Raw genomic sequence first — 22,854 nt, forward strand, 5'->3', positions numbered from 1 at the left:
ATGAGATCAGAAAGGAGTTATGAATATTTCTTTGGGCAATTCTCAGACAAAGTGAATACATCATGGAATGAAAATTTGTAGGTTTAACCCACACAAACCATTATCTGTTGCTTTATCCTACCATTACAATATACTCAGAGTAAGCAATGATATTAAAAGGAAAAACACAAAATTCTTTTCTGCATAATAGGGAGGTCTAATGGGAGGCACTTCCTATCCTTAACCACAACATATCAGTGTCACAAACCATGAGAAATTGATCTAGTCTGGAAGGGAGGATTAACAAATCTCTAACACTGGGGATTGAACCCACAACCAGTCAAATGGGAAGTCAGTAGTTTACCATTCGGTTAAAGAGGTGCCCAACTAGCTAGGTGTGTTTGTAGGGGCTTTCGGTAGTGCACAGGTCACTTCATGGTTCATCTTTACCATATAGAGAACATTATTCAAGCAGAGGTGACAATGACTGATATTCATCAACTATGAGTAGTTTTACATGTATTAATATCTACAATTTTTTTTAAAATTTAAGTAATAACCATTTGTCATCATGACATTAAAAAATTTCACAAATAGGAATTTAAAACAAAAACAGAGGCCACCCTGGTCCAGCTTCTGGTAAGGCAGTTCATCTCTGCCTTGTCCTTGCTTGTGGCACTTGAGTGCATTATAATGAAAGGATAAGTCAAGAGTTAACCATATATGGGTTTATCTACAAATTTTCATTCTGTGATATATTTAGCTGTCTTAAGTTTGTACAAAGACATATTCATAATAACTGTCTGACTAAATAATTAGACACACTTTACTTCTGATGAAGTAAAACAATATTTATAAAACATTTTCATGAAAACACCCATTTATCAGTCCTCTACATAAAGTTTATTATTTGAATTATTTGAAACTTTGTAGGATCATTGCTGGCAGGATGTGATAATTTGGCCTTAATACAATGGCACTTGTTTAATGCATCATCTCCCTTGCAAAGAGGAAAAGTTTCATATAAAAATGTCAAAGCAAAGGATCCATGACCTAGTTAAAACAGTTCTTCAGCAGACACCCACCATTGAAGAGTTGCTCAGCCAGAACTTTTTCCTCAAACAAGATACGCCTCTCAGGTGGCATTGCCTTGACATATCTGCGGGCCAGGAATGTGCGGTGCATCTCCTACAGCAGAAAAAAAAGTACAGACCTCACGGTAATTACTGGACAAATTTTCCTTATCATTAAAATATCGCACTTATAATTCTTTATAATCAGATTCACTCACCCCTACCCTCAACTCAGCTAATGCACAGTGTCTCACCTTCAAAATCTTTGAGGCCTCAGTGCATGAGCTTGGTGGCTGAGGCCACTTGCGATCCAGAACACTGCGAGGCAGGGACTTTGACAATCTTATCAAGTATTCACACTTGACCAGCTGCTGGAATCTTGCATTGGTGGGATTCACAGGCTCATTGCGAGTGATGAAGCCTTTCACAAACCTAAAGAGATGGCAGACTTGTTTCAATGTTGCACCACCATTTATATTTATATTTTCAAAGATCATGGAATATGTAAAATCTGAAAACATTATCTCATTGTTTACTCTGAAATATGTTCTCTCCACACATCAAAATGCCAGCCACAAATTGTTCTTTTAAATAAACTATACCAGTTATTAGTCAGACTGAAGAAATATGATATATGCCTCTCAAGTTTGCTCTCAAGCCCCTTTCTTCTGCTACCTTTTCTACTGTATCAGACAATACAGACAGTAATCCTTCCGTGCATTTTTTCTACAACACGTAACAGGCTGACAGCCTGATAATTTTCACATTTATGATATCTATGGGAACTTTTCACTAACTCATGCCTTTGACACAGTATGTTCAAGTATTCTATGATAATTTTTTCATCCTGATTTATTCAGTTGTGTTGTAATCATACAAGTATTCTGGAAAAGTGAGAGGAAGCAGCTAAGCTTATATCTTACAGTGTTTAACAACTTTGAAAGTGGTGGCAGATCCAATTTAAGTCTAGAAACACCCTGGTTTGATATGAAACTTCCCATTATATATATTTTTTTTTCAGTTAAATTTAAGTAATGAAATTAATATCAGGCTTTGTTTATGATATAACAGCACTGATTAAATAAATTCAAACCAAAATGAAATGTTGTATAGATACATATGTAGTTTACTTATTAGCTTACCCTCTGATGACTGTTGCTGCCCATTTTCTTCGAAGAAGTACCTTTCGAGCAGCAACACGCCTCCAGTGCTTGGCCAAGACTGTGACTGCTGCCCGCATCCTCTTGTACCTCCTCTGGTACACAAATGCTTTCCACTTGGCTTGAATCTTTGTGGCCAGCTCACCTTTTCGAACCTGAAGAGCATCTTCTGTTTTGAAGAGTGTCCTGGGTAACCGAATGAACAGCTTACTCCTGAAAAATAATTTATTGTTGACAACAATTATTTTACATACTTATATTCATCAAGTATCATCAACATAATGCCAAGCAGTGTTGCCAGTAAGAAGTCCAATTTCTGGACTTTATAATGTTGCCTTGTCCATATCATAATTTATCAGGCTCTTTGAGAAATTTCCTTCACTCTATCATAACAGCTATCATTTTTTGCTCAGCTGAATTTTCTACACATTTCTATTACCATTCCACAATCTCTTAAACTATTGCACCCTAAATTTAATGCACTATAAGAAAAAAGCTGGCACACAGTATCCTTATGAATCCATAAGTTCTTTTGACAAATGTTCTGAAAAAAACAACACCACAAACAACATGACAAAGTTAGTCCCCAACCTCAACCCCCCATTTATAAAGTACCTCGATCCATTTTAGCTGTTAGAAAAGTAATAAAACAAGTATTTTTAATCATCACAGCTCAGGGATCTCATAATTTATGAAAATATTATTATGATAACTATCTGTGAAGTGAAGAAATGTAACTACCTTCCCATGCGGTAATCATCAGGATGGAAATTCAGGTGCTTCACAATGTTCAGCACTCCATCCTTGGCTTGGCCCTTATAGCTTGGCCAAGTTGCTGGGCAAAGTGACTTGTACCGTTCAAGGAATATCTCGTAGGCCCGGCGGTAAGCAAACCCGGCGCGTCTCACTCGCAGGTTTTCCATCAACCCAAGGTACTTAACTTGATGGCTTACTCTCTCCTCATTGAAGTAATCTTTAAAATAGACATATATATTACAAGATCATTAATGTCTCATAGGTACCTGCAACAAAATTAATAAACAAGTTCTGAAAACTTTGTCACTAATAAGTAAAACTGAATTGCCAATCAATGAGAAAAGCTTTTGTAATTCTAGCAGGGGTGAAGGAGAGTAAGTCCTTACATGAGCGTTTATCATCATTGGGTTTAATACACCGAATGTATGAAGGTTCTTTGGTCATGAGAATGTTCATCAGCTCAGCTAAACTGTTCTTGAACTGTGTGGCTGCAGTGTCTGGTCTCTTTTTCCGTCCCAATTCATCCTGAAATTAACATTATTCAGTTAGTAGGAGGACCAAAGAATTCCTATGGTGTGGCTGAGCCATCAAATGACCTTCAACATTTTAGTTTTGTACAGTTCAGTGTCACATGATTATAATTCATCAGTAAAAATGTGTGTTACAGTAGTTTTTACCTTAGGAAACACTGCAGTGACTATCATATTTGAAGTGTGTGTCATGGCCTCTTTTAGGTCCCTGAAGAGTAGATCATTGTTTTTGTCCAGGAAGCCTTGTACCCGATACGCCACATCCCCAGCGTAATGGCGTAATCGAAATTCATCTTTATTTATTGTTTTCTTCACCTAGAGAGACAACCCTTATTACTTAATTTAAAGTTGAAGTGTGTATTTATATAGTTGGGGAGTGTGGAAGTGATGCTGGAAAGAGGCTGTGTGAAGGCTTAGAGGAGAAAGTAATAGTGAAGGCTGTGCAGGAAAAGTGTGATGTGGGAAGACTAAGGGTACAGTGATAATTGAAATAAGAATACAGGATTTAAGCTAAGTTCACACTATCCTGTCTCCAAATCTGCTTTCGCTTTACTTTTTATTGAATTCGTTTGTGTGTTTGATTATTATTATTTTTTTAATATATTGGAGGAAATGCCCCTTACTGTGTCCAACTACTTTATTTCAAAATGTAGATAGGCAAGTCATACTGGCCCTGTATGAACCACAGAACAGAGAACTTCTTAACAATAAAACATTATTAATATCTCTTCATGATTCTATTGCTACTTGTTAACAAACATGAGTGACATGAAGATAATTCTGAGCCACTTGCAACATGTGATAAATGGTCAGGTGTTAGATGGACATGAATCTAGCATTCTGCTTCTTCTCAAACTTAAAGATATGCCTCTTCCCTGCCGACTGTTTCCTTTTCCATCACATATTATTAAGAACCAATTATAACAAACAAATCTAAACCCTTACACACCTTTGCATTGTTAGATGTGTCATAACTGAAGTAATGTTTGTGCTTTGCCAGATGAGTGTTCATTTTGGTCAGGAAGGTGGCATCAGTTGCATCTCCAGGACGAAGACACTCCTCATCCAGTAGAGAAATTATGCCTGATAATAGGTAAACATAAAATAATACATATACATATATATATATATATATATATATATATATATATATATATATGTATATATATATATATATATATATATATATATATATATATATATATATATATATATAATAAAAAGGATAAAGACAAATGAAATACCAGTGTAAAATGCCTACCTAAATGCAAACAATTGCTGTCTCAAAATTACCAATGATAATTGGATTTTTTTTCATCCATGCTTATTTCCTAATCCATAATCCTCATACCCTATGCTCTCTGGGACGTCCCTCTGGGGAGGCAGCAGTCTTTGATTCTCCTTTCTCCCTGTTCATATACTCCCTTTTAGCAATATCAATGTTTTCCTCTATACTATCTCTTATGTGTTCTTCAATTATATCAAATTATCAATCAATGTGACAGATCTGCCACCCGCAAGAAGCCCTTCTGTTAGATTGTGATGTTTCCTCTTAATGGACTTGCTATTTTATTCCCCAAAATATTAGGTTACCATGTTAACCCCTTCAACATGAGGATGCGTATGCTGCATCCTTGCGTGCCCCGTACCATATCTGAGGACGCGCATACTGCGTCCTGGCTCGCTTTAGCCAATATACGAGTTATTTTATCCTTATATTTATGCTTACATCTCAAAATTATCAATTAATTAATGTTTCTTTATGTGCACCATTTAATTCTGCATGTTTTCATATATAATACATGATGATTATGTTGAGTTTATGGCTGAAAACTTGTTATATTCAATAGCGACATTTCAAATTTGGCGCGCGTGGCAATCCTGGATACAGCGCAGGGCGCTGTTTTGGCCCGGCTGTAGTGAGTTTCTTTATGTGCACCATTTAATTCTGCATGTTTTCATATTTAATACATGATGATTATGTTGAGTTTATGGCTGAAAACTTGTTATATTCAATAGCGACTTTTGAAATTTGGCGCGCGTGGCAGTCTTGGATATGGCGCGGGCCGCTGTTTTGGCCTGCCCGTAGTAAAGGGGTTAAGGAAAAGTATGCACACTTATATGACCTAGAAATTCACAGATTTGGAGGGGTGGAAAGCAGAAATTCATTAATTTTATGTTGTATTCTTTTTTCTTTATATACCAGTTTCTTACCTTTGTGTTTCTCTTCTACCAGGTCACAAATAATCTTGTTATCAAAGTAGTCCACTTTCTCCCACTTGATCCCTTCCCGCTGGTACTCATCCTGCTCGCTCCTCAGCGTCAGCTCAATGAAAATTTGTTGCAGCTTTTCATTGCAGTAGTTGATACAGAACTGCTCAAATCTAAACACCATTGGATATCAATTAGTATTTAAAATCCTCTTTGACTTTTGTGTAACTTTCTTAAAAAGTGAGACTTGTTACACTATTCCTTACTGCAGATTGATATGAACTCATATATCAATTATCCAATTACATGAATTTTATATCCCCTAACAACAATTTTGAATGTACAGAGCAGTGCTGTATATCATTTGTATGAGAGAAATTTTCACATAACTCTGGCAATGAAAGTATGATTCACAATATGATAGAAAATAACACAACCTACTTACCCATTTTTATCAAATATTTCAAATCCATATATATCCAGAATTCCTAAGAGTGTTTTCCTTCCAGACTCTGTGCTAGACAGGGAGTGGTTGAGCCTTGTAACCAGCCAGTTGAATACTCGCTCATACACTGACTTAGCCAAAGCATCACGAGCATACACTGCCTGAGAGATATTACATGAAGTGAAACACACTGAATGCAAACTTTATGACTATCTACACCAAGGATGTCATGCCATGGAAAACTGTTTGACCAATATGTTCATTACACTTGCATTGCAAAACTGCTTTACCTTTGCAAACCAGTGCCTCTTACCTGTTCAGGGTTGAGGGGAGAAGTGACAACATCTCCACGTGCCTCAATGGTGCGGTGGGTGAGGGCCAGCAGCAGCTCACTGCTCTCACAACCCAACAACTGCAAGGTTAAGGGTTGATTCAAATAATAATTTAACTATTCCTAAATTTTGATTATGATACTACTTCAAATCAACCATTTGAAGCACGCATGTGAAAAAGATTTTTGTATGGAAAATATCTATATATTACAAAATATCTATCTATCTGATTGGACAGTAATAAATGAGGAAAACATTCAAAATTACATGCAAGTACCTTGCTGCAGTATACAACATGTTGGTCATCCACCACCTTTGCCAGACCATCATCACTGGCCTTGAAGGAGACGTTACCAAGATGCAGGATGGCCCCAACCACTCCCCATATAGCATCCTGTTCTTCCTCAGTGAAGTTGAGGGTGTTCAAGGCTTGTTGCACAGTCTTGAAATCTCCAGAATCATTGACAGAATCCACATTACAACTTTTCCCCTGGAAATAGAAATAAAACTTGCAGTTGATGTTCTATGACCTTTGGTACTATTCTTGTGCCACTTTTTTCCATATTTTATAATGATCACTCTCTTCAAACACATCACCCATACCAATGCTGGATATTGTGGTCTTAATGTGTTCTCATGCACATAGTTATATACTACTATTAGCCTGAAATTTCTGGTTTCGTCTGCCATGGTAGTTGTGCTAATAAAGATCAAACATAATCAGAGCAAGTATTTTCTTTGGCAATATGGTGAAATTTAGCTACAAGCTCAAGTTATTTTGAACAGCCAGTAATTATAATTATGTACATGAAGCTACAGACAATCACCTGTTTGAGGTAAAAGTAACTCTCTGGATTTTTCTCCAGGTGCAACTTTTCAAGGAGCTCTGACGGTCCACCAGCAAGGAGTTGATAGAAGACATGGAAGTTCCTCTCACCGATTTCCTGATGCACTACACGAGACTTCTCAAGGAGGTAGTTCAAGATGTGGCCACTTACTGGATCTCCCTGAGGTGTATGTTAGTTTAAATCATCTATTTAGCTGTGATTATTGTTTTCACTATGATTTTAGTTATAGGTTCAAATATTTAATCAACAGTTTTGCTTAAAGTTTTAGTAAAGCATTCAATTATGAATGATACTTCTGCAACAAGTTGCCTTATATTCCATTTTTAGCTTTTAATTGTACATTATACATTGCCTAGATTTCAATGAATTTGGAAGAACTCGAATCCTATAATCAATAATAAGGGAAAATATCAAAAGAAGCACAGTGTTTCACTTTATAAAATTAAATAGTGCTAACCTCTTCTTGTATTTTATCTTCTTATTAATTATAAGATTCAAGTTCTTTGGTATTCAAAGAAATCTAAGTCATGAAGAGATAACATTACTGCGACATATCTAATATCTGAAAAATAAATACATATTTGGGTTACCCAAGGAATCCACGTTAGTCCCTGTTTTTTGTTGTTGTTTTAGTGTAAAGGAGGCAGTTCAAAGGAACAACAGATTAAGAGAAAAAAAAATCAAAGTTCTGCTTCAAGTATGCTCAAGTATGTCATCTCAATAATTGTGTGAAATATTGTTTTCCAGAATCTATCTACTTTCCTTATTCCTCCATAACCACTTTACTGTTGCCCAACATAGAAGTTCCCTCCACCCTTTCTCTACAACCTCCTTACTTTTGCCCTCCATAGGTTCCCCATTCTTTACCTACAAATACTATACTTTTGCCTATACTGTATATTCACTGACCTTAAAATTGAACTCAATATCCATGTATTTTCCAAATCTAGATGAGTTATCATTTCTGTTGGTTTTGGCATTTCCGAATGCCTCCAAAATTGGGTTGCTCTGTAAAAGTCGGTCTCTGATGCGGTCAACCTCCCTCCTGTGAAGTGACGTGGCTGCCAAGAACCTCAGCACTTGCTTACTGGCCTCTGTCTTCCCAGCACCTGATTCACCTATAGGAAGAAACAGATAATTGTTTAAACTGTAACTTGCAGGTAAGTGGGGAAAACGTTTTCTGCAAAACTATTGAAAGGAAAGAAATTTTCACACATTTAAATCTTCACCTTTTGTCAGACATTTTTTTACTCTGTAAAGAATGGTGACTCATTATAATACATACTTTCAATCAATCAAATTTTCTACTTAGTAATATGACAATATTCATAAATCCCATTTTTAAATACTGAAAATGAGAACATGAAACTCATAACTTTAAAACAATTGTTGTTGTTTATCATACTTACCAGATATCAAAATGCAGTGATCAGTAACTTCTGAAATCATTGATTTGTGGGCATTTTCAGCTATGGCAAACCTGCAAGAAGTTGATTTTTTAGTAATCATTCTGAACAGTGTCAACATAATTATTAATATTGTATGTAGCTATGTATATAGGCTGTGTGTGTGTGTGTGTGTGTGTGCATTTAATATATATATATATATATATATATATATATATATATATATATATATATATATATATATATATATATATATATATATATATACCCTTTCGAGTTTCGCGCTATCCGAGTTTCGCGATCCTCGAGTTTCGCGGTTAGTCCTAAATTGTTACCATCCCGACTTTCGCGCACTATCACCCCGAGTTTCCCGATACTTTGACATGTACGGGTCACGTCTACTTACCATCGGCGTCACGCACGCTACCTTAAAATGTAGTATCACACTGGACGTTTCCCTCCAAACATTGTGGCTATGGCAAGAGAGAGAGAGAGAGAGAGAGAGAGAGAGAGAGAGAGAGAGAGAGACTTATTAACACGTTAACCGCGCTTGAACTTCCCGCCGCCTCCTCCCTGTCGCGTTTGGTTCAACTCGGCGCAGCCTCAATACAACGCGAGCCCCCGACTCGTGAGGTGTGTAGCTCTACTCTGGTTATGAGCCCCTCTCGTGAAAGGTGAGATAGAGAGGATGAAAACAAGGAGAAAGGAGAAGGGTGTGGGGAGGGAGGGTCAGAAAGGAGACTCAGGTCAGGGCTTTGGTCAGGACACGACCTGACTCGGGTCAGATCATGTCCATACCTGTCACACACAAAGGTGAAATGAGATTCAGATCAGGGCTTTGGTCAAAACAGGTGGCTAGCAGACGTTATTGTAGTTACCGGGCTCGGTTGGTTAAAAAAATATTTTCGGTCGGTCCCCGTGGATTTCTGACCGTCTGACCTTGTCCGTTATATCGAGGGTTTAATATATATATATATATATATATATATATATATATATATATATATATATATATATATATATATATATATATACACACACACACACACACAATCAGGGTATATGACAAAAACTAGGTGCATAGTACTAATATTCAACAGATAATGAAGATAATATTAGTAGTTTGGCAATATTGCTACTAATAAAAAAGTAGGTTTCATGTACAATATGAGCTGTTTCGACGGTGTGTGTGTGTGTGTGTGTGTGTAATTCACCTCTTGGTCTGCTGCGGGTCTCTCTTGAGACAGCCAGCCGTTCCCCTACGGAAGAGCACAGAGCTCGAAGTACCGATCCTATCACCACAACCATTTCCTTTTGATATAGTCTACATCCTCTATTCCCACTACTACCTCGGCTATCTGTAATTACTCTCATGTCCTGTGGGAAAGCAAGGGGGGATAAATATCATCGCTTGTTGGAGTGGCCTGCCATTCGCACATCACGGAGCTCCCTCCCGTCCCTCCGGGGTCACGGCGCGGCACAGAGCATCCCTTGTCTGACGAGCTCCTAAAGAGACTCCCAGCCACTCCCACGAACACTTCATTCTTGTTGGCTGATAAGGTCCGCAGTGGTTATAGTCCCTCTCCATCGCTGTTATGTCTCCCGTGTCTTGTGTGTGGGGAAGTGAACAATGCTGTGTCTCTGGGTGTATGTGGTGGTGGGTGTGACAAACTGAGACAAAAAAGTATCCGTAGGCGTCGCAGTAGTAGTAGTAGTAGTAGTAATAATAATAATAATAATAATAATAATAATAATAATAATAATAATAGTAATGAAAACAAAATATGTGGGATTGATTGATTGATTGATAGTATATTGTTGCAGGTAAACAACAAGGGAGAAGGGAGGAACATGCCATCCCAACCCCCAGGCAGGGCATAGTGTGATTATACAACTAGTAATATCATTCCTCTGCCTTCCAAAACCTTGAGAAATAAAACTTCAAATTTCAACCTCTCTCCGGAAAAAACCCCACGCAGAAAGGATGTGGGTTCCTAGGCTGTTTAATTTACAGCACCCCCAACATATACACAAAGGGCGGTCTTTAAACAGTGAGTCTAGAGCTTTACCCGCAGCAAGGAATCTTCAAGGCCCCATTGTTATCAAGGGGAAGGACCTCACAACGCTCTCATCAAAATTAGCAGAGATTACAGAGGAATGTGGGACGGCGGAGAGGCTTGGTATAGCGTGCGAGGAAATATGGGATTGTAACGTGGAGGGAGAGGATAATGGATAATGCGTGTTGGTAGGATTGATGATGAGCAGAGATACTAAGTGTGTGTGTGTGTGTGTGTGTGTGTGTGTGTGTGTGTGTGGAGAGGTTATGACGTGGCCAGGATATGAGAAATGAGAGAGCGGCGCAGCAAAGTCAATTCGTTTACAAGTTCTCCCTCCCAAAGCAATAAAGTTGCCATTGTTCTTTACTACTGGCTTGGCGTTCTTATTCGCGTCAGTCACAGATAAGACAGCCACACATCCAATCAGGCCTATAATCTGTTATCAGTGATGTGAGGAAGCAAAGATGATAAGAGATAAAGTATACAGACAGAATGATAGGCGCCAAGAAAACTAATTAATCTATGCCTTTTCAACACAACGGCGAAATATTGAGGTTTACATTCATTTAATTATTTTAATTAAAAAAAAAAAAAAAATATATATATATATATATATATATATATATATATATATATATATATATATATATATATATATATATATATATAAAATCAACAACCCTGTCATTAATACAAGCAAAACGCATGCCAGTATTTTCTGATTGGAGATAATTGCAATGGTCGTAAAAGCATAATTAATATGTTCCTTTTATTTTATTATTATATCTGCGTTATGATGAGCATTGGTGATCATGTAAAGAACAAGGACTTTTCTATGATTGTTTAAGTACAAGGCTATTCAGTTTAGGTCAGGGGTCAGCCAGGGACAGCGTGGAAAGGTGTTTAGGGAATTGGCTCCCCGGACGATTTAGGGAGGCGGAGGGGGCATGCGGCGGCAAACTCTGCCGTACGACAAACATTGCAGCACGACTACCGTGTGAAGGCTCCCATTGAACCTCATCGAGTGAACTGATTTATATGTACCGTACGCCGAAACCGCAGAGCATAAATCCGCTTGTGCAAAGTAAGCTTCATTTCTCTCCGGATAAATGGGAAGAGTAGCAAGATTGTTATTGTCCTTAATGCATCCACTTTCATTTTAAGCACGATCACATCCCCATTCCATGCCTCTCGGGTGTTGAGAACATGTAGGTACATCCATCTACCACGTTTTAACTTATCTGCATGTGCGAGATATCGAGCATATCTTAACCATAATTTCCACCTCTTCCAAGAATTCTTGTCAAGAATGTGGTCAAGACTCAAGAGTTTGGACATCATGTTCATATACACAGAGGGACAAGCAAGGAGAGTGACAGGGTATACAGTGAGGCTGACAGGCGCTGGTAAACAGAGGCTGTGCAGGGTGGCGGCAGAGGCACTAACAGGAAGACGAGCGCTACTCACACGTGCGGCGGCACCTCGTAGAAGTTGACGTTGCGGTACTTTTCGAGGTGGTTTTCGGTGTAGATGCCCAGGTCCTTGTAGGGGTTGACGGACACCACCACCTGCCCGATGTATGTCTGCGGACACAAACACACGGTAAGCTACACACACACACACACACACACACACACACACACGCGCGCGCGCACACACACACACACACACACACATCAGATAAGGTGGGTACTCACGTAGATGAGGTTCTCATTGTAACGCTTCCTCAGGTTCTCGATGAAAGCTTTTTCGCTGAGGTAGTCCTCCAGCAGGATGGCGTCAGGGACGCCAGTCCTTTCCCTCTCCCTCTCCTCCAACACACTCTCCATCCTCGATAACTGCGCCTTCCTGTGGAGAGAAATAGGAAGAATGAGCTTGTACCACTATAACAAATACAGAAAATGTGCACTTTTCAAAGCTTTATCAATTATGTGTTTGAAAGCTTTAAGAAAGAATTACATTACGGGAGAGAATGTTCTTAAAAAAAAAAAAATGTATGTAGGTATCCACATGCAACCCAAGGAGCGTGTGCGAAGCAATAGGTCACTGGGACGTCTCGGGAGTAGTGAATAACAGATTCATTGTAACCTCATTGGGAAATGTTAATGTCTCGTCAACTCACGCGCCCAAGCGTTTAATGTGTGTGTGTGTGTGTGTGTGTGTGTGTGTGTGTGTGTGTGTGTGTGTGTGTGTAATAATAATAATAATAATAATAATAATAATAATATACGGCTTATTTAAGCATAGGCAGCTCGAGAGCTGAAAATATACATATTACATAGCGGGATCATTCTAAAAATACAACCTTAAAATTAACTTGGTGTTGAGGATTTTCACAATTGTGTGTGTCATTCATGCCGTCATTCCTCGCAGTGCAGCGGCGGGCTTGCTTACAGGCGGGGATGATGCCGGCACAGCGTCGCCGTGTAACGCCAGAATTTTCCTCTTTACTACACTCCCACACGACCACTGCGTGTAACGAAACACACGAGAAATTAATCCAGACAAGGAAAGGTTTTGCCGGCGCCGGGGATCGAACTCGCGACCAGCGAGACGGGAGAGCCACTCCTTAACCAGTCGGCCAAAGAGGTACCCCCCTCGCAAAGGGAGTTATGGGAGGCTTGCCCATCAGGCTTTAGTCGCCGCACTACAGCCGGCCTTGCCTCAAGTCGCCTCGATAATGAGGAACCGGAGCAGCGCTGCCTCTTGCACACACCACGCTCCCACACCTGTCCTCGCCGCCAGCCACACGCCTCACCACACCATGACGTCACCTTTGCCCAATCCCTCCTTCAGAAATCTATAACAAGGCTCTTCCGAGTGCGGGTCGCCACTTGGGTCACCACCTTTACACAAGGAGATGATTAAATACCAGAGACACTAACTTCTTACTGATGTCAACGGGCTACAAGCTGGGTCGTGAGGAAGATGGTAAATATGAGTTTGAAGAATATTTATCTAGAACTTGTTCCTGAAACGCATTCTACCGAAACAACGAGGATGTGTGGAGTGAAGGTAAAGGTAGGTAAAGATGGGGACACACGCTATAGCTGCGCGTGGAGTGCCTGGGATCTGTGATATGAATACCTGAGACTTCCCAGCGGTGGATATGAAGACGGAACTCAATCGGTGACCTCGGATGTACCGGTATACATGGAATGAGGAAGAAGACTATATAAATAAAAGAATACTTGAAATTCTTCCCCGTGCCTCTTGACTACAGGCGAAGAGAGGGGAGGAGGGGGGCGGATGAAGACGAAACTCTATCAGTAACATCGAAAACTAAACACACCTGACACCTAGCACATATGTACTAACTTGCTTCCATATTCAAGCCTCACCAGCCCCAGAAGCAGCACCAGCACCGCCGCCGTCACCACACCGCTGTAGCAACGAGCCAGTCAGCCCGACAAAGACCGGAAAGAAACGACCAAGATCTTGCCCTGACCACCACTCCAAACCCTTCAAGGATCAGCCTGGGACTTCTTACAACCCTGCCATTCCTCACCTCTCTCCTCTTTACTTCTTAACGCCTTTCTCTTCTCTTTTCTCATTACCACTTCGCTCCACTTCTAATTAATGTCTTTCCCTTCTCTCTCTCTCTCTCTCTCTCTCTCTCTCTCTCTCTCTCTCTCTCTCTCTCTCCCTATTACCACTTCTCTCCACTATCCTTTAACACGTTTTTCTTTTCATCTCTATCCATTACCACCTCTATTCTACTCTCCATCCTTTAATGCATATCTCTTTTCTCTTTTCTTTATCACCTCTTTTCTCCACCCCTTCACACCTTTCCATTCTCCTCTCTCCCTATTACCACCTCTCCTCTCCTCTCTACCCCTTTACTGATCGTCTTCTCTTCCCTCCTGTCCTCATGAATACCGTCTCTCCTACTCGAACTCCTCCTCCTTCTCCTTCTCCCTGGCAACACGCCCGTCCCGAGTGGATGGAGAGGCCCGGTGATGCTACGGCTTGAGAGTCTTATAGGACGCCGAAAGGACACACAGAGCCATGGTACGAAAGTAGGAGTGGAGAGAGAGAGAGAGAGAGAGAGAGAGAGAGAGAGAGAGAGAGAGAGAGAGAGAGAGAGAGAGAGAGAGAGAGAGAGAGAGAGTTTATGGCTCCCTCTCATATAAATCTTTTCCTACATAATGCTTATTGCACACATACACACACACACACACACACACACACACACGTGGACACTCCCTTCCTCAGTGAGTCACCACCAACAAAGCTTCAGAGCGGATCAAGAGAGCTCTAGCTGCTGCACCGGTCAGGCGGGTTGACTCCTCTTACACAGCGGTCAGACAACGAAAAAAACAACAAACAAAACAAAAAAAAAACAACCCACCGGGGGGAACTGGATAAGAGGGAGAGGCAGGGAAGTGGGAGGGGCAGGGAGCACAAACGATGGGAGAGACAGGATTTATGTGAGTGTGTGTGTGTGTGTGAGACTGTGAGTGAAGGGAAGGAGGGGGGTAGGCAGAGGTTGAGAGGATCTGAATGCATGGGTGTGAGAGCGGAAGAGGGTATAAGAGAGAGGTGTGGGTGTGGGGGGGGGAGAGAGAGAGAGAGAGAGAGAGAGAGAGAGAGAGAGAGAGAGAGAGAGAGAGAGAGAGATTAGGTGAGAAAGTAGCAGTGGGTAATATGTGAAAGGGAAGGAGAGAGAGGAAGGGCAGGAAGAGGTTGAGAGAGGATGAATGCAAGGGTGTGAGCTAATGGAAGGGGGTATCGAGAGGGAAGTGGGGAGGACGGAAGGTGCAGAAGTAACATTGGATAAGGTGTGAAGGGGAGGAGAGGGCGAGGTGGATGAGACGAATACCAGATGTGAGAAGTATGAAGTATGTAGAGGGATGACTGGGGAAAATATAACACGACAGGAGAGAGTGGAAATATATCAGGGAAGAATATGTAAAAGTAAATCCACTGAGGAAGGAGAAGGAACGCATACAACAGAAGAAATGTGAAGGAAAGCATAAGAAGTGAACTGGGGAAGATGAAGAAGAGGAAGAAAAGAAGAAAGGAAAAGTTACAACGGATGACGTAGGCGGGGATCTGTTCATGTGTGTGTGTGTGTGTGTGTAGGGAGGAACGGACGAAGGGGAGAGTGAGCCTGCGTGAAAATAAAGTGACAACAAAAACAGTGTAAAGGGGAGGAGAGACGGGAGCAGAAGCATCAAGGAAGGTACTACGACTGAGAAGGGAGAAGAGGAGGAGGAGGAGGAGGACGACGGGGAATAGAAAGGATGAATATGGGAAAGGCGGGCATCTGTGTGGACGAATAGATGCTTGGTGGGGCAAGGAGGGAAGTAAGGGAGGGAAGGTAAAATAGAACGAGATGGCTATAAACAGGGGTATGTATAAAGAGGTAAGGAGGGGAGAAGGAAGAGATGGAGAGGGTCTGTGCTATATAGTGAGTAGCGAGGAAGAGAGGGATGGAGAGAACAAGGATAAGAGAAGAGAGTGGCGGCAAGAAGAGAAGAGAGTGGTAGCAAAGAGAAGAAAAGAGTGGCAGCAATAAGAGAAGAGAATGGCAGCAAGAAGAAGAGTGGCAGCAAGGAGAAGAGAGCAAAGGGGGTTAGTAATGATGTAATAATGTGAAAGTTCTTTAAGAAAAAAAAAAAAATCTGAGGTGGGTACAAAAAAGAACGATAAGAGCAAGGGTAAGGGTAACAACAATAATAATAATGATAGTAATAATAATAATAAGAAGAAGAAGAAGAATGGTGATAAGAAAAGTAAGTAAAAACAGGTACACTACACGTTAATTAAACCAAAACCTCAGAATGTTACGTAACTAGGCAAACGAGATAACTCACTCCATTACAAAACAGTCCGCTCCCCTCTCTCTCTCTCTCTCTCTCTCTCTCTCTCTCTCTCTCTCTCTCTCTCACATACACGCACACACACACACACACGAGCTCCAGTTTCAGGGATCTGTTAATAGACATGAGACAGGGCAGTAGGCACCCCAGCTCCAGCATCAGCCTCTCGTGCGCACATCACAGCAACACACTAATAAACACACTGATGAATGACGCTCCTGCACGTCTTTCATGTTTCAAATCACGCCTCGCGAAGACAAGAAGAATAAAAAAAAGAATTATGTTCCCGTGATTATGAATGAAAGCAACAAAGGAATCTGTTTCTTCTTACTTAGTTATTTGGTTAAGTTACAATCGTTCGAATGGAAAAAGATAAATACCACAGCAATTGGTTTCTGGCATAGCATTTACTGGCAAATCTAATGACGTATAACAGGACATTCTACTTAAGAGTATTGCTATAAAAAGGTAATATTAGTAAGCATGAACAAAGGTAAAGCAAAGACACCAAAACAAGAAACAAGGAGCAGAAAGGAACAAGGAACAATTAAGGAGAAGAAACAAAGGTTAAACAAAGACACCAAAACAAGGAACAAGGAGCAGAGAGGAACAAGGAACAATTAAGGAGAAGAAACAAAGGTTAAACAAAGACACCAAAACAAGGAACAAGGAGCAGAAAGGAACAAGGATAAGAAACAAAGGTTAAACAAAAACACCAAAACAAGGAACAAGGAGCAGAAAGGAACAATTAAGGAGAAGAAACAAAGGTTAAACAGACACCAAAACAAGGAACAAGGAGCAGAAAGGAACAAGGATAAGAAACAAAGGTTAAACAAAAACACCAAAACAAGAAGCATAAGTCGGAGAATGTTGTTATCTCTAAATGATAAGAACTCCGGTGAGACAGAACAGGACAGTGAGGAGGAGGATTAAAGAGGACTGGTGGGAGTGGGGTCGTACAGGGAAGTGACGCAACACAAAGAATTCTTGGACCTTTATCTGGGAACATTGCACAGCCACAGGTCAGGCGGTCATGCAGGCACCGGGCATCACACACACACACACACACACACACACACACACACACACACACACACACACACACACACACACACACACACACACACACACACACACACACACACACACTTTCTTCTCTTCTCCGTTTCTCTTTCTTCTCCTTTCCTCCTCTTTACCTCTCCCTTTTCTTTCCCATCTCCCTTTTGTTTTCATCTTCCCTCCTCTATCTGTTGCTTTCCTTTCCCTTTTTGGCTCCTATAATAATGCTTTCATTGGAAATTTACTTATATTTTCGTGCATCACACACACACACACACACACACACACACCTCATGTCTCAACCCCGTCTCGAGTAAACATGCAGGGTGAAGGGACTGTCAAGGGAGGGTCTGCAAACCACCTTCGTCTGTATACCAACCAGTCATCCGTCCAGCCACTCTCTCTCACGCCTCACCGCAGCCACCTTTAATCGGCTCTTCACCTTAACAACTTGATCCGCCATAAGGTCATCGCCACGCCTTGTCTGTCGCCAGTCATGAACACGTACACAACTCGATCTCATGCACTTCAACCTCTTCTGGATGTGAGGGTCTTTGTTATCTTTCATCTGACGGGAATTCCGGGTTTGACGAGGTGCTGAGCGGGGGTTTAGGACAGTGATAAGAGAAATTCGAGGGACTGAGGATGTGATAAGAACGAGTTATTTACCCCAGACAGCACCCGGTAAGAAGCAGGTCAGTAGGGAGGCTTTCATGGCAACGTATGAAAGAAGTCACTCCGGTTTACTGGGACCTGTTTTAAACGACCCCTGAGGCTGACAGGTGGGAACGGTGTCCTGGTGTAACCCGACCCAAGTTGTTAGGGCAGCGCACCGTGAGGGGAGCACAGCAACGAACATACTGGGCGCGTCTCTATGATCTCCAGAGCGAGGACAGTAAGGGTCGTATTTTAAAACATTTCGTCTCCCAAGTTCACATATTTGGCAAGGCTTTCCTATGACTTGAGGGCATTTCCAGGAGTAGTTTTATGACCCTGGTGGTAGTTTGACCCTTCCTCAGGAGCATGAGCTTAAAGAAACACTCATTAGAACCCAATTGATCCCTTCTTTGACCTTTAGAAATAGTTGATGTTAGAAGCGAAAGTGTCTTATGATACCGGCGTATAATTTAGGACTTGATGAGGAAGGGATACCAATCCACCGTCAAAAGATGCGGGATATGATCAACAACAGCCTTTTCTGTACACGGGGCAAGTTATCATCATCAATATTTACAGTGTCAGGCAGGATAATAAAGTAACAACGTATTAATTCGAGAGGAAAATATACAAATTCACCGTCAATACACGCGGGGATATGACCATTGAGAGGCGTTTATGTATAATACCACGCACGTTAGTATTAATTTTTACAGTGTCAGTCAGGATGAAAAAACTAACAATCAATTCATTCGTGCGAAGATAAAAAGTTACAATTAAAAGATGCGAGGGATTTGAACAGCGACAATCGTTTATGTACACAGCGCGAGTTAGCAGCACCAATCGTTATGCAGTGCCAGTCAGGAAAGCAAACCACAGCAATCCATTCATTCGTGAGGTAGAGATACAAATTCACCGTGAAAAGATCTTGGGATTTGATCAATGATAAACGTCCACACAGCGCGAGTAGGGGCTATTACACGGGGCAAATTTTCCGTGGACCTTCAGTCAAACCACGATTTCCGCTAGCGTGGTTTTCATTTGTTTCTTGTTATTGCTGCTGCTGATGATGGTGAGTAATACCGTCGTCATTCGGTGAAATCTACCATAGCTTTGGAAGATCGTGGACATGTCAGAAAACCACGGAAATATGAGAACCACGCCAGCGGAAAGCGTGGTTTGACTGAAGATCCACGGAAAATTTACCCAGTGTAAGAACCCCTTTGGCAGCATCAATCTTTTCAACGCCACTCAGGATAACAAACGTTCAGTCCATCCATGCATTTACAGTTCTCTGAGGCGCTTGATCATCAACAAACGTTTGTGTACACAGCTCAAGTTTAGCATCAATATTTACCATGTCAGTCACGATATACCAAACTTTCAATCTATTAATTTGCAGTTTTTTGAGGTGCTTGTTTTCTCTCCCAATATACATGTTTCATCCAGTGGCCATAAACCTACAAACGCGGCCCTCGTGTCCCATTGGCGGCATCAACATGGTATTCACGGTATCACGACGCCCCGCCAAACACACCCTCGTTGTTGGGGCATTCACAAACGGATATGGCTGTGGTGCGTCGTAGTGTGTTGCCAGTGACAGGGGCTGTTGTCAAAGCATCCGAAGACAATGCACACACACACACACACACACACACACACACACACACACACACACACACACACACACACCAAGGTTACGATGGAGGCCGCCGCTTTTTTTTTTTTTTAATTTTTTTATCTACGAGTACATTTAACTGAAGATAACAGAAACGAGTGTACTATATCTACGTATCTTCAGCTATATGGAGCTTTCCCGGCTTCTTCATCCTCACTTTTCTATGAGTCCAACGTTAGGTTTACGTTTTAGACTGAACCTTTCAAGAACTCAGATTGGACCCCCCCCCCGACTGTCTAACGTCAAGAGGGGCGGAGGCCAACGACAAGGACACAATGAGACACCTTGGGGTACGCCTACGAGTCGCGTCTCCCACACGCAACGAGAGATCTTGCGCCAGGAAGAAAAGGGTAAAGTTTTTGTTGATGCGGATGAAGGTCTGAGGCGAGGAGAAAAGCAAGCAACCAAGGCCTCCCTCATTCACACACACACACACACACACACACACACACACACACACACGCACACACACAATCATCAGCGGAAGAAGAAAAATTACGAGGGAAAATACCACGGACAACCCTCGGTGAGCTACGTCGCTTCACACGGGAATGTAAATAAAGTGATGAATTCAAAAATAAGAGTAAAGTGAAAATAAGAAGTGTATATTTGTTATTACTGCAACCTAAGAGACTACTGAGCTGATTGTGTGTGTGTGTGTGTGTGTGTTGAGAGAGAGAGAGAGAGAGAGAGAGAGAGAGAGAGAGAGAGAGAGAGAGAGAGAGAGAGATTGTAATTATCCAACAATTATCTTACGTTATCAGTCACTTTTCCAGCAGCTCAAGTGGCGACATCTGTGGCGGGAACCAAGGCCACGATGGAGAAGGGTGAAAGGCCCGGCCGCTATCGACGAGAGGAAGGAGAGAGAGAGAGGAGAGGAAGGAGAGAGGGAAGAGAGAAGGAAGAGGGACAACAGACCACATTCTTAACTATCGGCACATAAGTTCTTTCACTCGTTTGAAAAGACTCTCGTATAGAAGTTGCAGAGATTTTCATGGACTCTTTTGTGATCCTAGTGATAGTTTGACACGCCTTCTGCATCTTGAACGGGGAAAATCATCCATGAACACCCGGTTAATCTTCTCTGAGGCCTTGGGAAATAATGATAAGAGCCCGAAACGTTTACAGGAATATGGAACTACGTGTTATAGGAGAGGAACAAAAGAAAGGGGAAACGGATACTGGCTCGAGTAGAGGATATGTTGGGAGCTTGACGAGAGGATATAGGAGAGAAAGGAGCTAAACTAGAGGACGTAGGAAAGGAACAAGAGTAGAGGATGTAGGAAGGGAAGGAGCTAATATAGACTTGACAATGTAGGATAGGAAGGAGCTATAGTAGAGGATATAGAAAATGAAGAAGCTGAACTAGAGGTTATGGGAAAGGAAGGAGCTATATAAGAGGACGTATATGATGCAGCAAAGACTATAGGATGTATGTAGGAAAGGAATGAGCTAGACTAGACTCACCGTAGAGGATGCAGCGAAGGAAGGTACCTACTAAAAATAAGTCAACCGGATGCTAGGCTAGTGCGAAAATGTCGGATAAGAATCTGACTTTGTGAATACGATACGGATTCTTAACCCAGTAGCAGCGACGGGCCAAATTTGTGGCTTTACCGTGTAGCAGCGACGGGCCAAATTTGTGGCTTTACCGTGTAGCAGCGACGGGTCAAATTTGTGGCTTTACCGTGTAGCAGCGACGGGTCAAATTTGTGGCTTTACCGTGTAGCAGCGACGGGCCAAATTTGTGGCTTTACCGTGTAGCAGCGACGGGTCAAATTTGTGGCTTTACCGTGTAGCAGCGACGGGTCAAATTTGTGGCTTTACCGTGTAGCAGCGTCGTTACAAAATTGTGTCTTTACCGTGTAGCAGCGACGGGTCAAATTTGTGGCTTTACCGTGTATCAGCGACTGGACAAATTTGTGGCTTTACCGTGTAGCAGCGACGGGTCAAATTTGTGGCTTTACCGTGTAGCAGCGACGGGTCAAATTTGTGGCTTTACCGTGTAGCAGCGACGGGTCAAATTTGTGGCTTTACCGTGTAGCAGCGACGGGCCAAATATGTGCCATGATATAACCCCCCAAAAATAGATGATACATAATCTGATCACAAATGCTTTGATATATATTATGAAATGGTTTGTGTGAGGGATGATTTTTTTCTCATTTTTCTCGCTTAGAGGGACCGTTAAGAAACATGATCCCCGCTGCTACTGGGTTAACCCCTTGACCGCGGATTTCCCACAAGAAGACATCACCAAGCTACAGGAATGGAACAAAAAGTGGCTGCTACAATTCAATGAGGAAAAATGTAAAGTCCTGCACCTTGGGAGAGCATATCCAGCATACCACTACCACATGGGAAACACTCCACTATCCACCACAGAAGCAGAGAAAGACCTGGGAGTATATGTTACCAGGCTATCAATGAAAGCCGAATGGGTACCAATCGCAGCGGACGGATTAAGTCGACATTTTGAGACGCTTCCGCTGCTCACATCAACTACTTCTAAAGGTCGAAAAAAAAAGGAGGCTAATCGGGTTCTCATGAGTGTTTTCCTTCACCTTCATGAAACATAATCTTTGTCAAACTACCACCAGGGTCACTAAACTACCCATGGAAATGCCCATAACGCCTACGAAAGCCTTATCAGATGTACTTGTATGGCCGCCGAAGTGGTTAAGACTATGGCACTTACACTGATAAGATGCCCTGATATGATATGGCAGTGCTGTAGGACCATGTAAAGTTAAGTGGCTGCAAAGTGGGGGCGGGAAGTGTGTATGTGTGTGTGTGGGGGGGGGGGGGTGATGGACTGATAGGCTCTTCAGAATGACT

The 22,854-nt window shown here is 41.6% G+C and overlaps 1 protein-coding gene across 1 annotated transcript; it reads right to left on the minus strand.

Moving 5' to 3' along the window:
• Window positions 1-1,308: 1,308 nt before the first annotated feature.
• Window positions 1,309-12,645, minus strand: LOC127003310 (unconventional myosin IC-like). Its single transcript, XM_050869798.1, has 11 exons — window positions 12,495-12,645; window positions 12,265-12,380; window positions 8,744-8,814; window positions 8,244-8,452; window positions 7,314-7,493; window positions 6,764-6,976; window positions 6,468-6,566; window positions 6,155-6,315; window positions 5,713-5,882; window positions 4,444-4,581; window positions 1,309-1,370 (listed from the first exon to the last, which is right to left on the minus strand). The coding sequence occupies exons 1-11, from the start codon at window positions 12,624-12,626 to the stop codon at window positions 1,309-1,311; spliced, it is 1,551 nt and encodes a 516-aa protein (XP_050725755.1). The 5' UTR covers window positions 12,627-12,645.
• Between the last annotated feature and the right edge of the window lie 10,209 nt (window positions 12,646-22,854).

This window comes from Eriocheir sinensis, chromosome 3 (assembly GCF_024679095.1).
Source record: "Eriocheir sinensis breed Jianghai 21 chromosome 3, ASM2467909v1, whole genome shotgun sequence".
In the NCBI taxonomy this organism is placed as follows: domain Eukaryota; kingdom Metazoa; phylum Arthropoda; class Malacostraca; order Decapoda; family Varunidae; genus Eriocheir; species Eriocheir sinensis.

Coding starts and splice junctions, on each gene's coding strand:
- LOC127003310 (XM_050869798.1), bottom strand. CDS start 12,626: ATGGAGAGTGTGTTGGAGGAGAGGGAGAGGGAAAGGACTGGCGTCCCT. Junction 8,453..8,743: donor TCACTGCATTTTGATATCTG/GTAAGTATGATA, acceptor TTCTTCCTATAG/GTGAATCAGGTGCTGGGAAG. Junction 1,371..4,443: donor ATCTAACAATGCAAAGGTGT/GTAAGGGTTTAG, acceptor CCTGCCTCGCAG/TGTTCTGGATCGCAAGTGGC.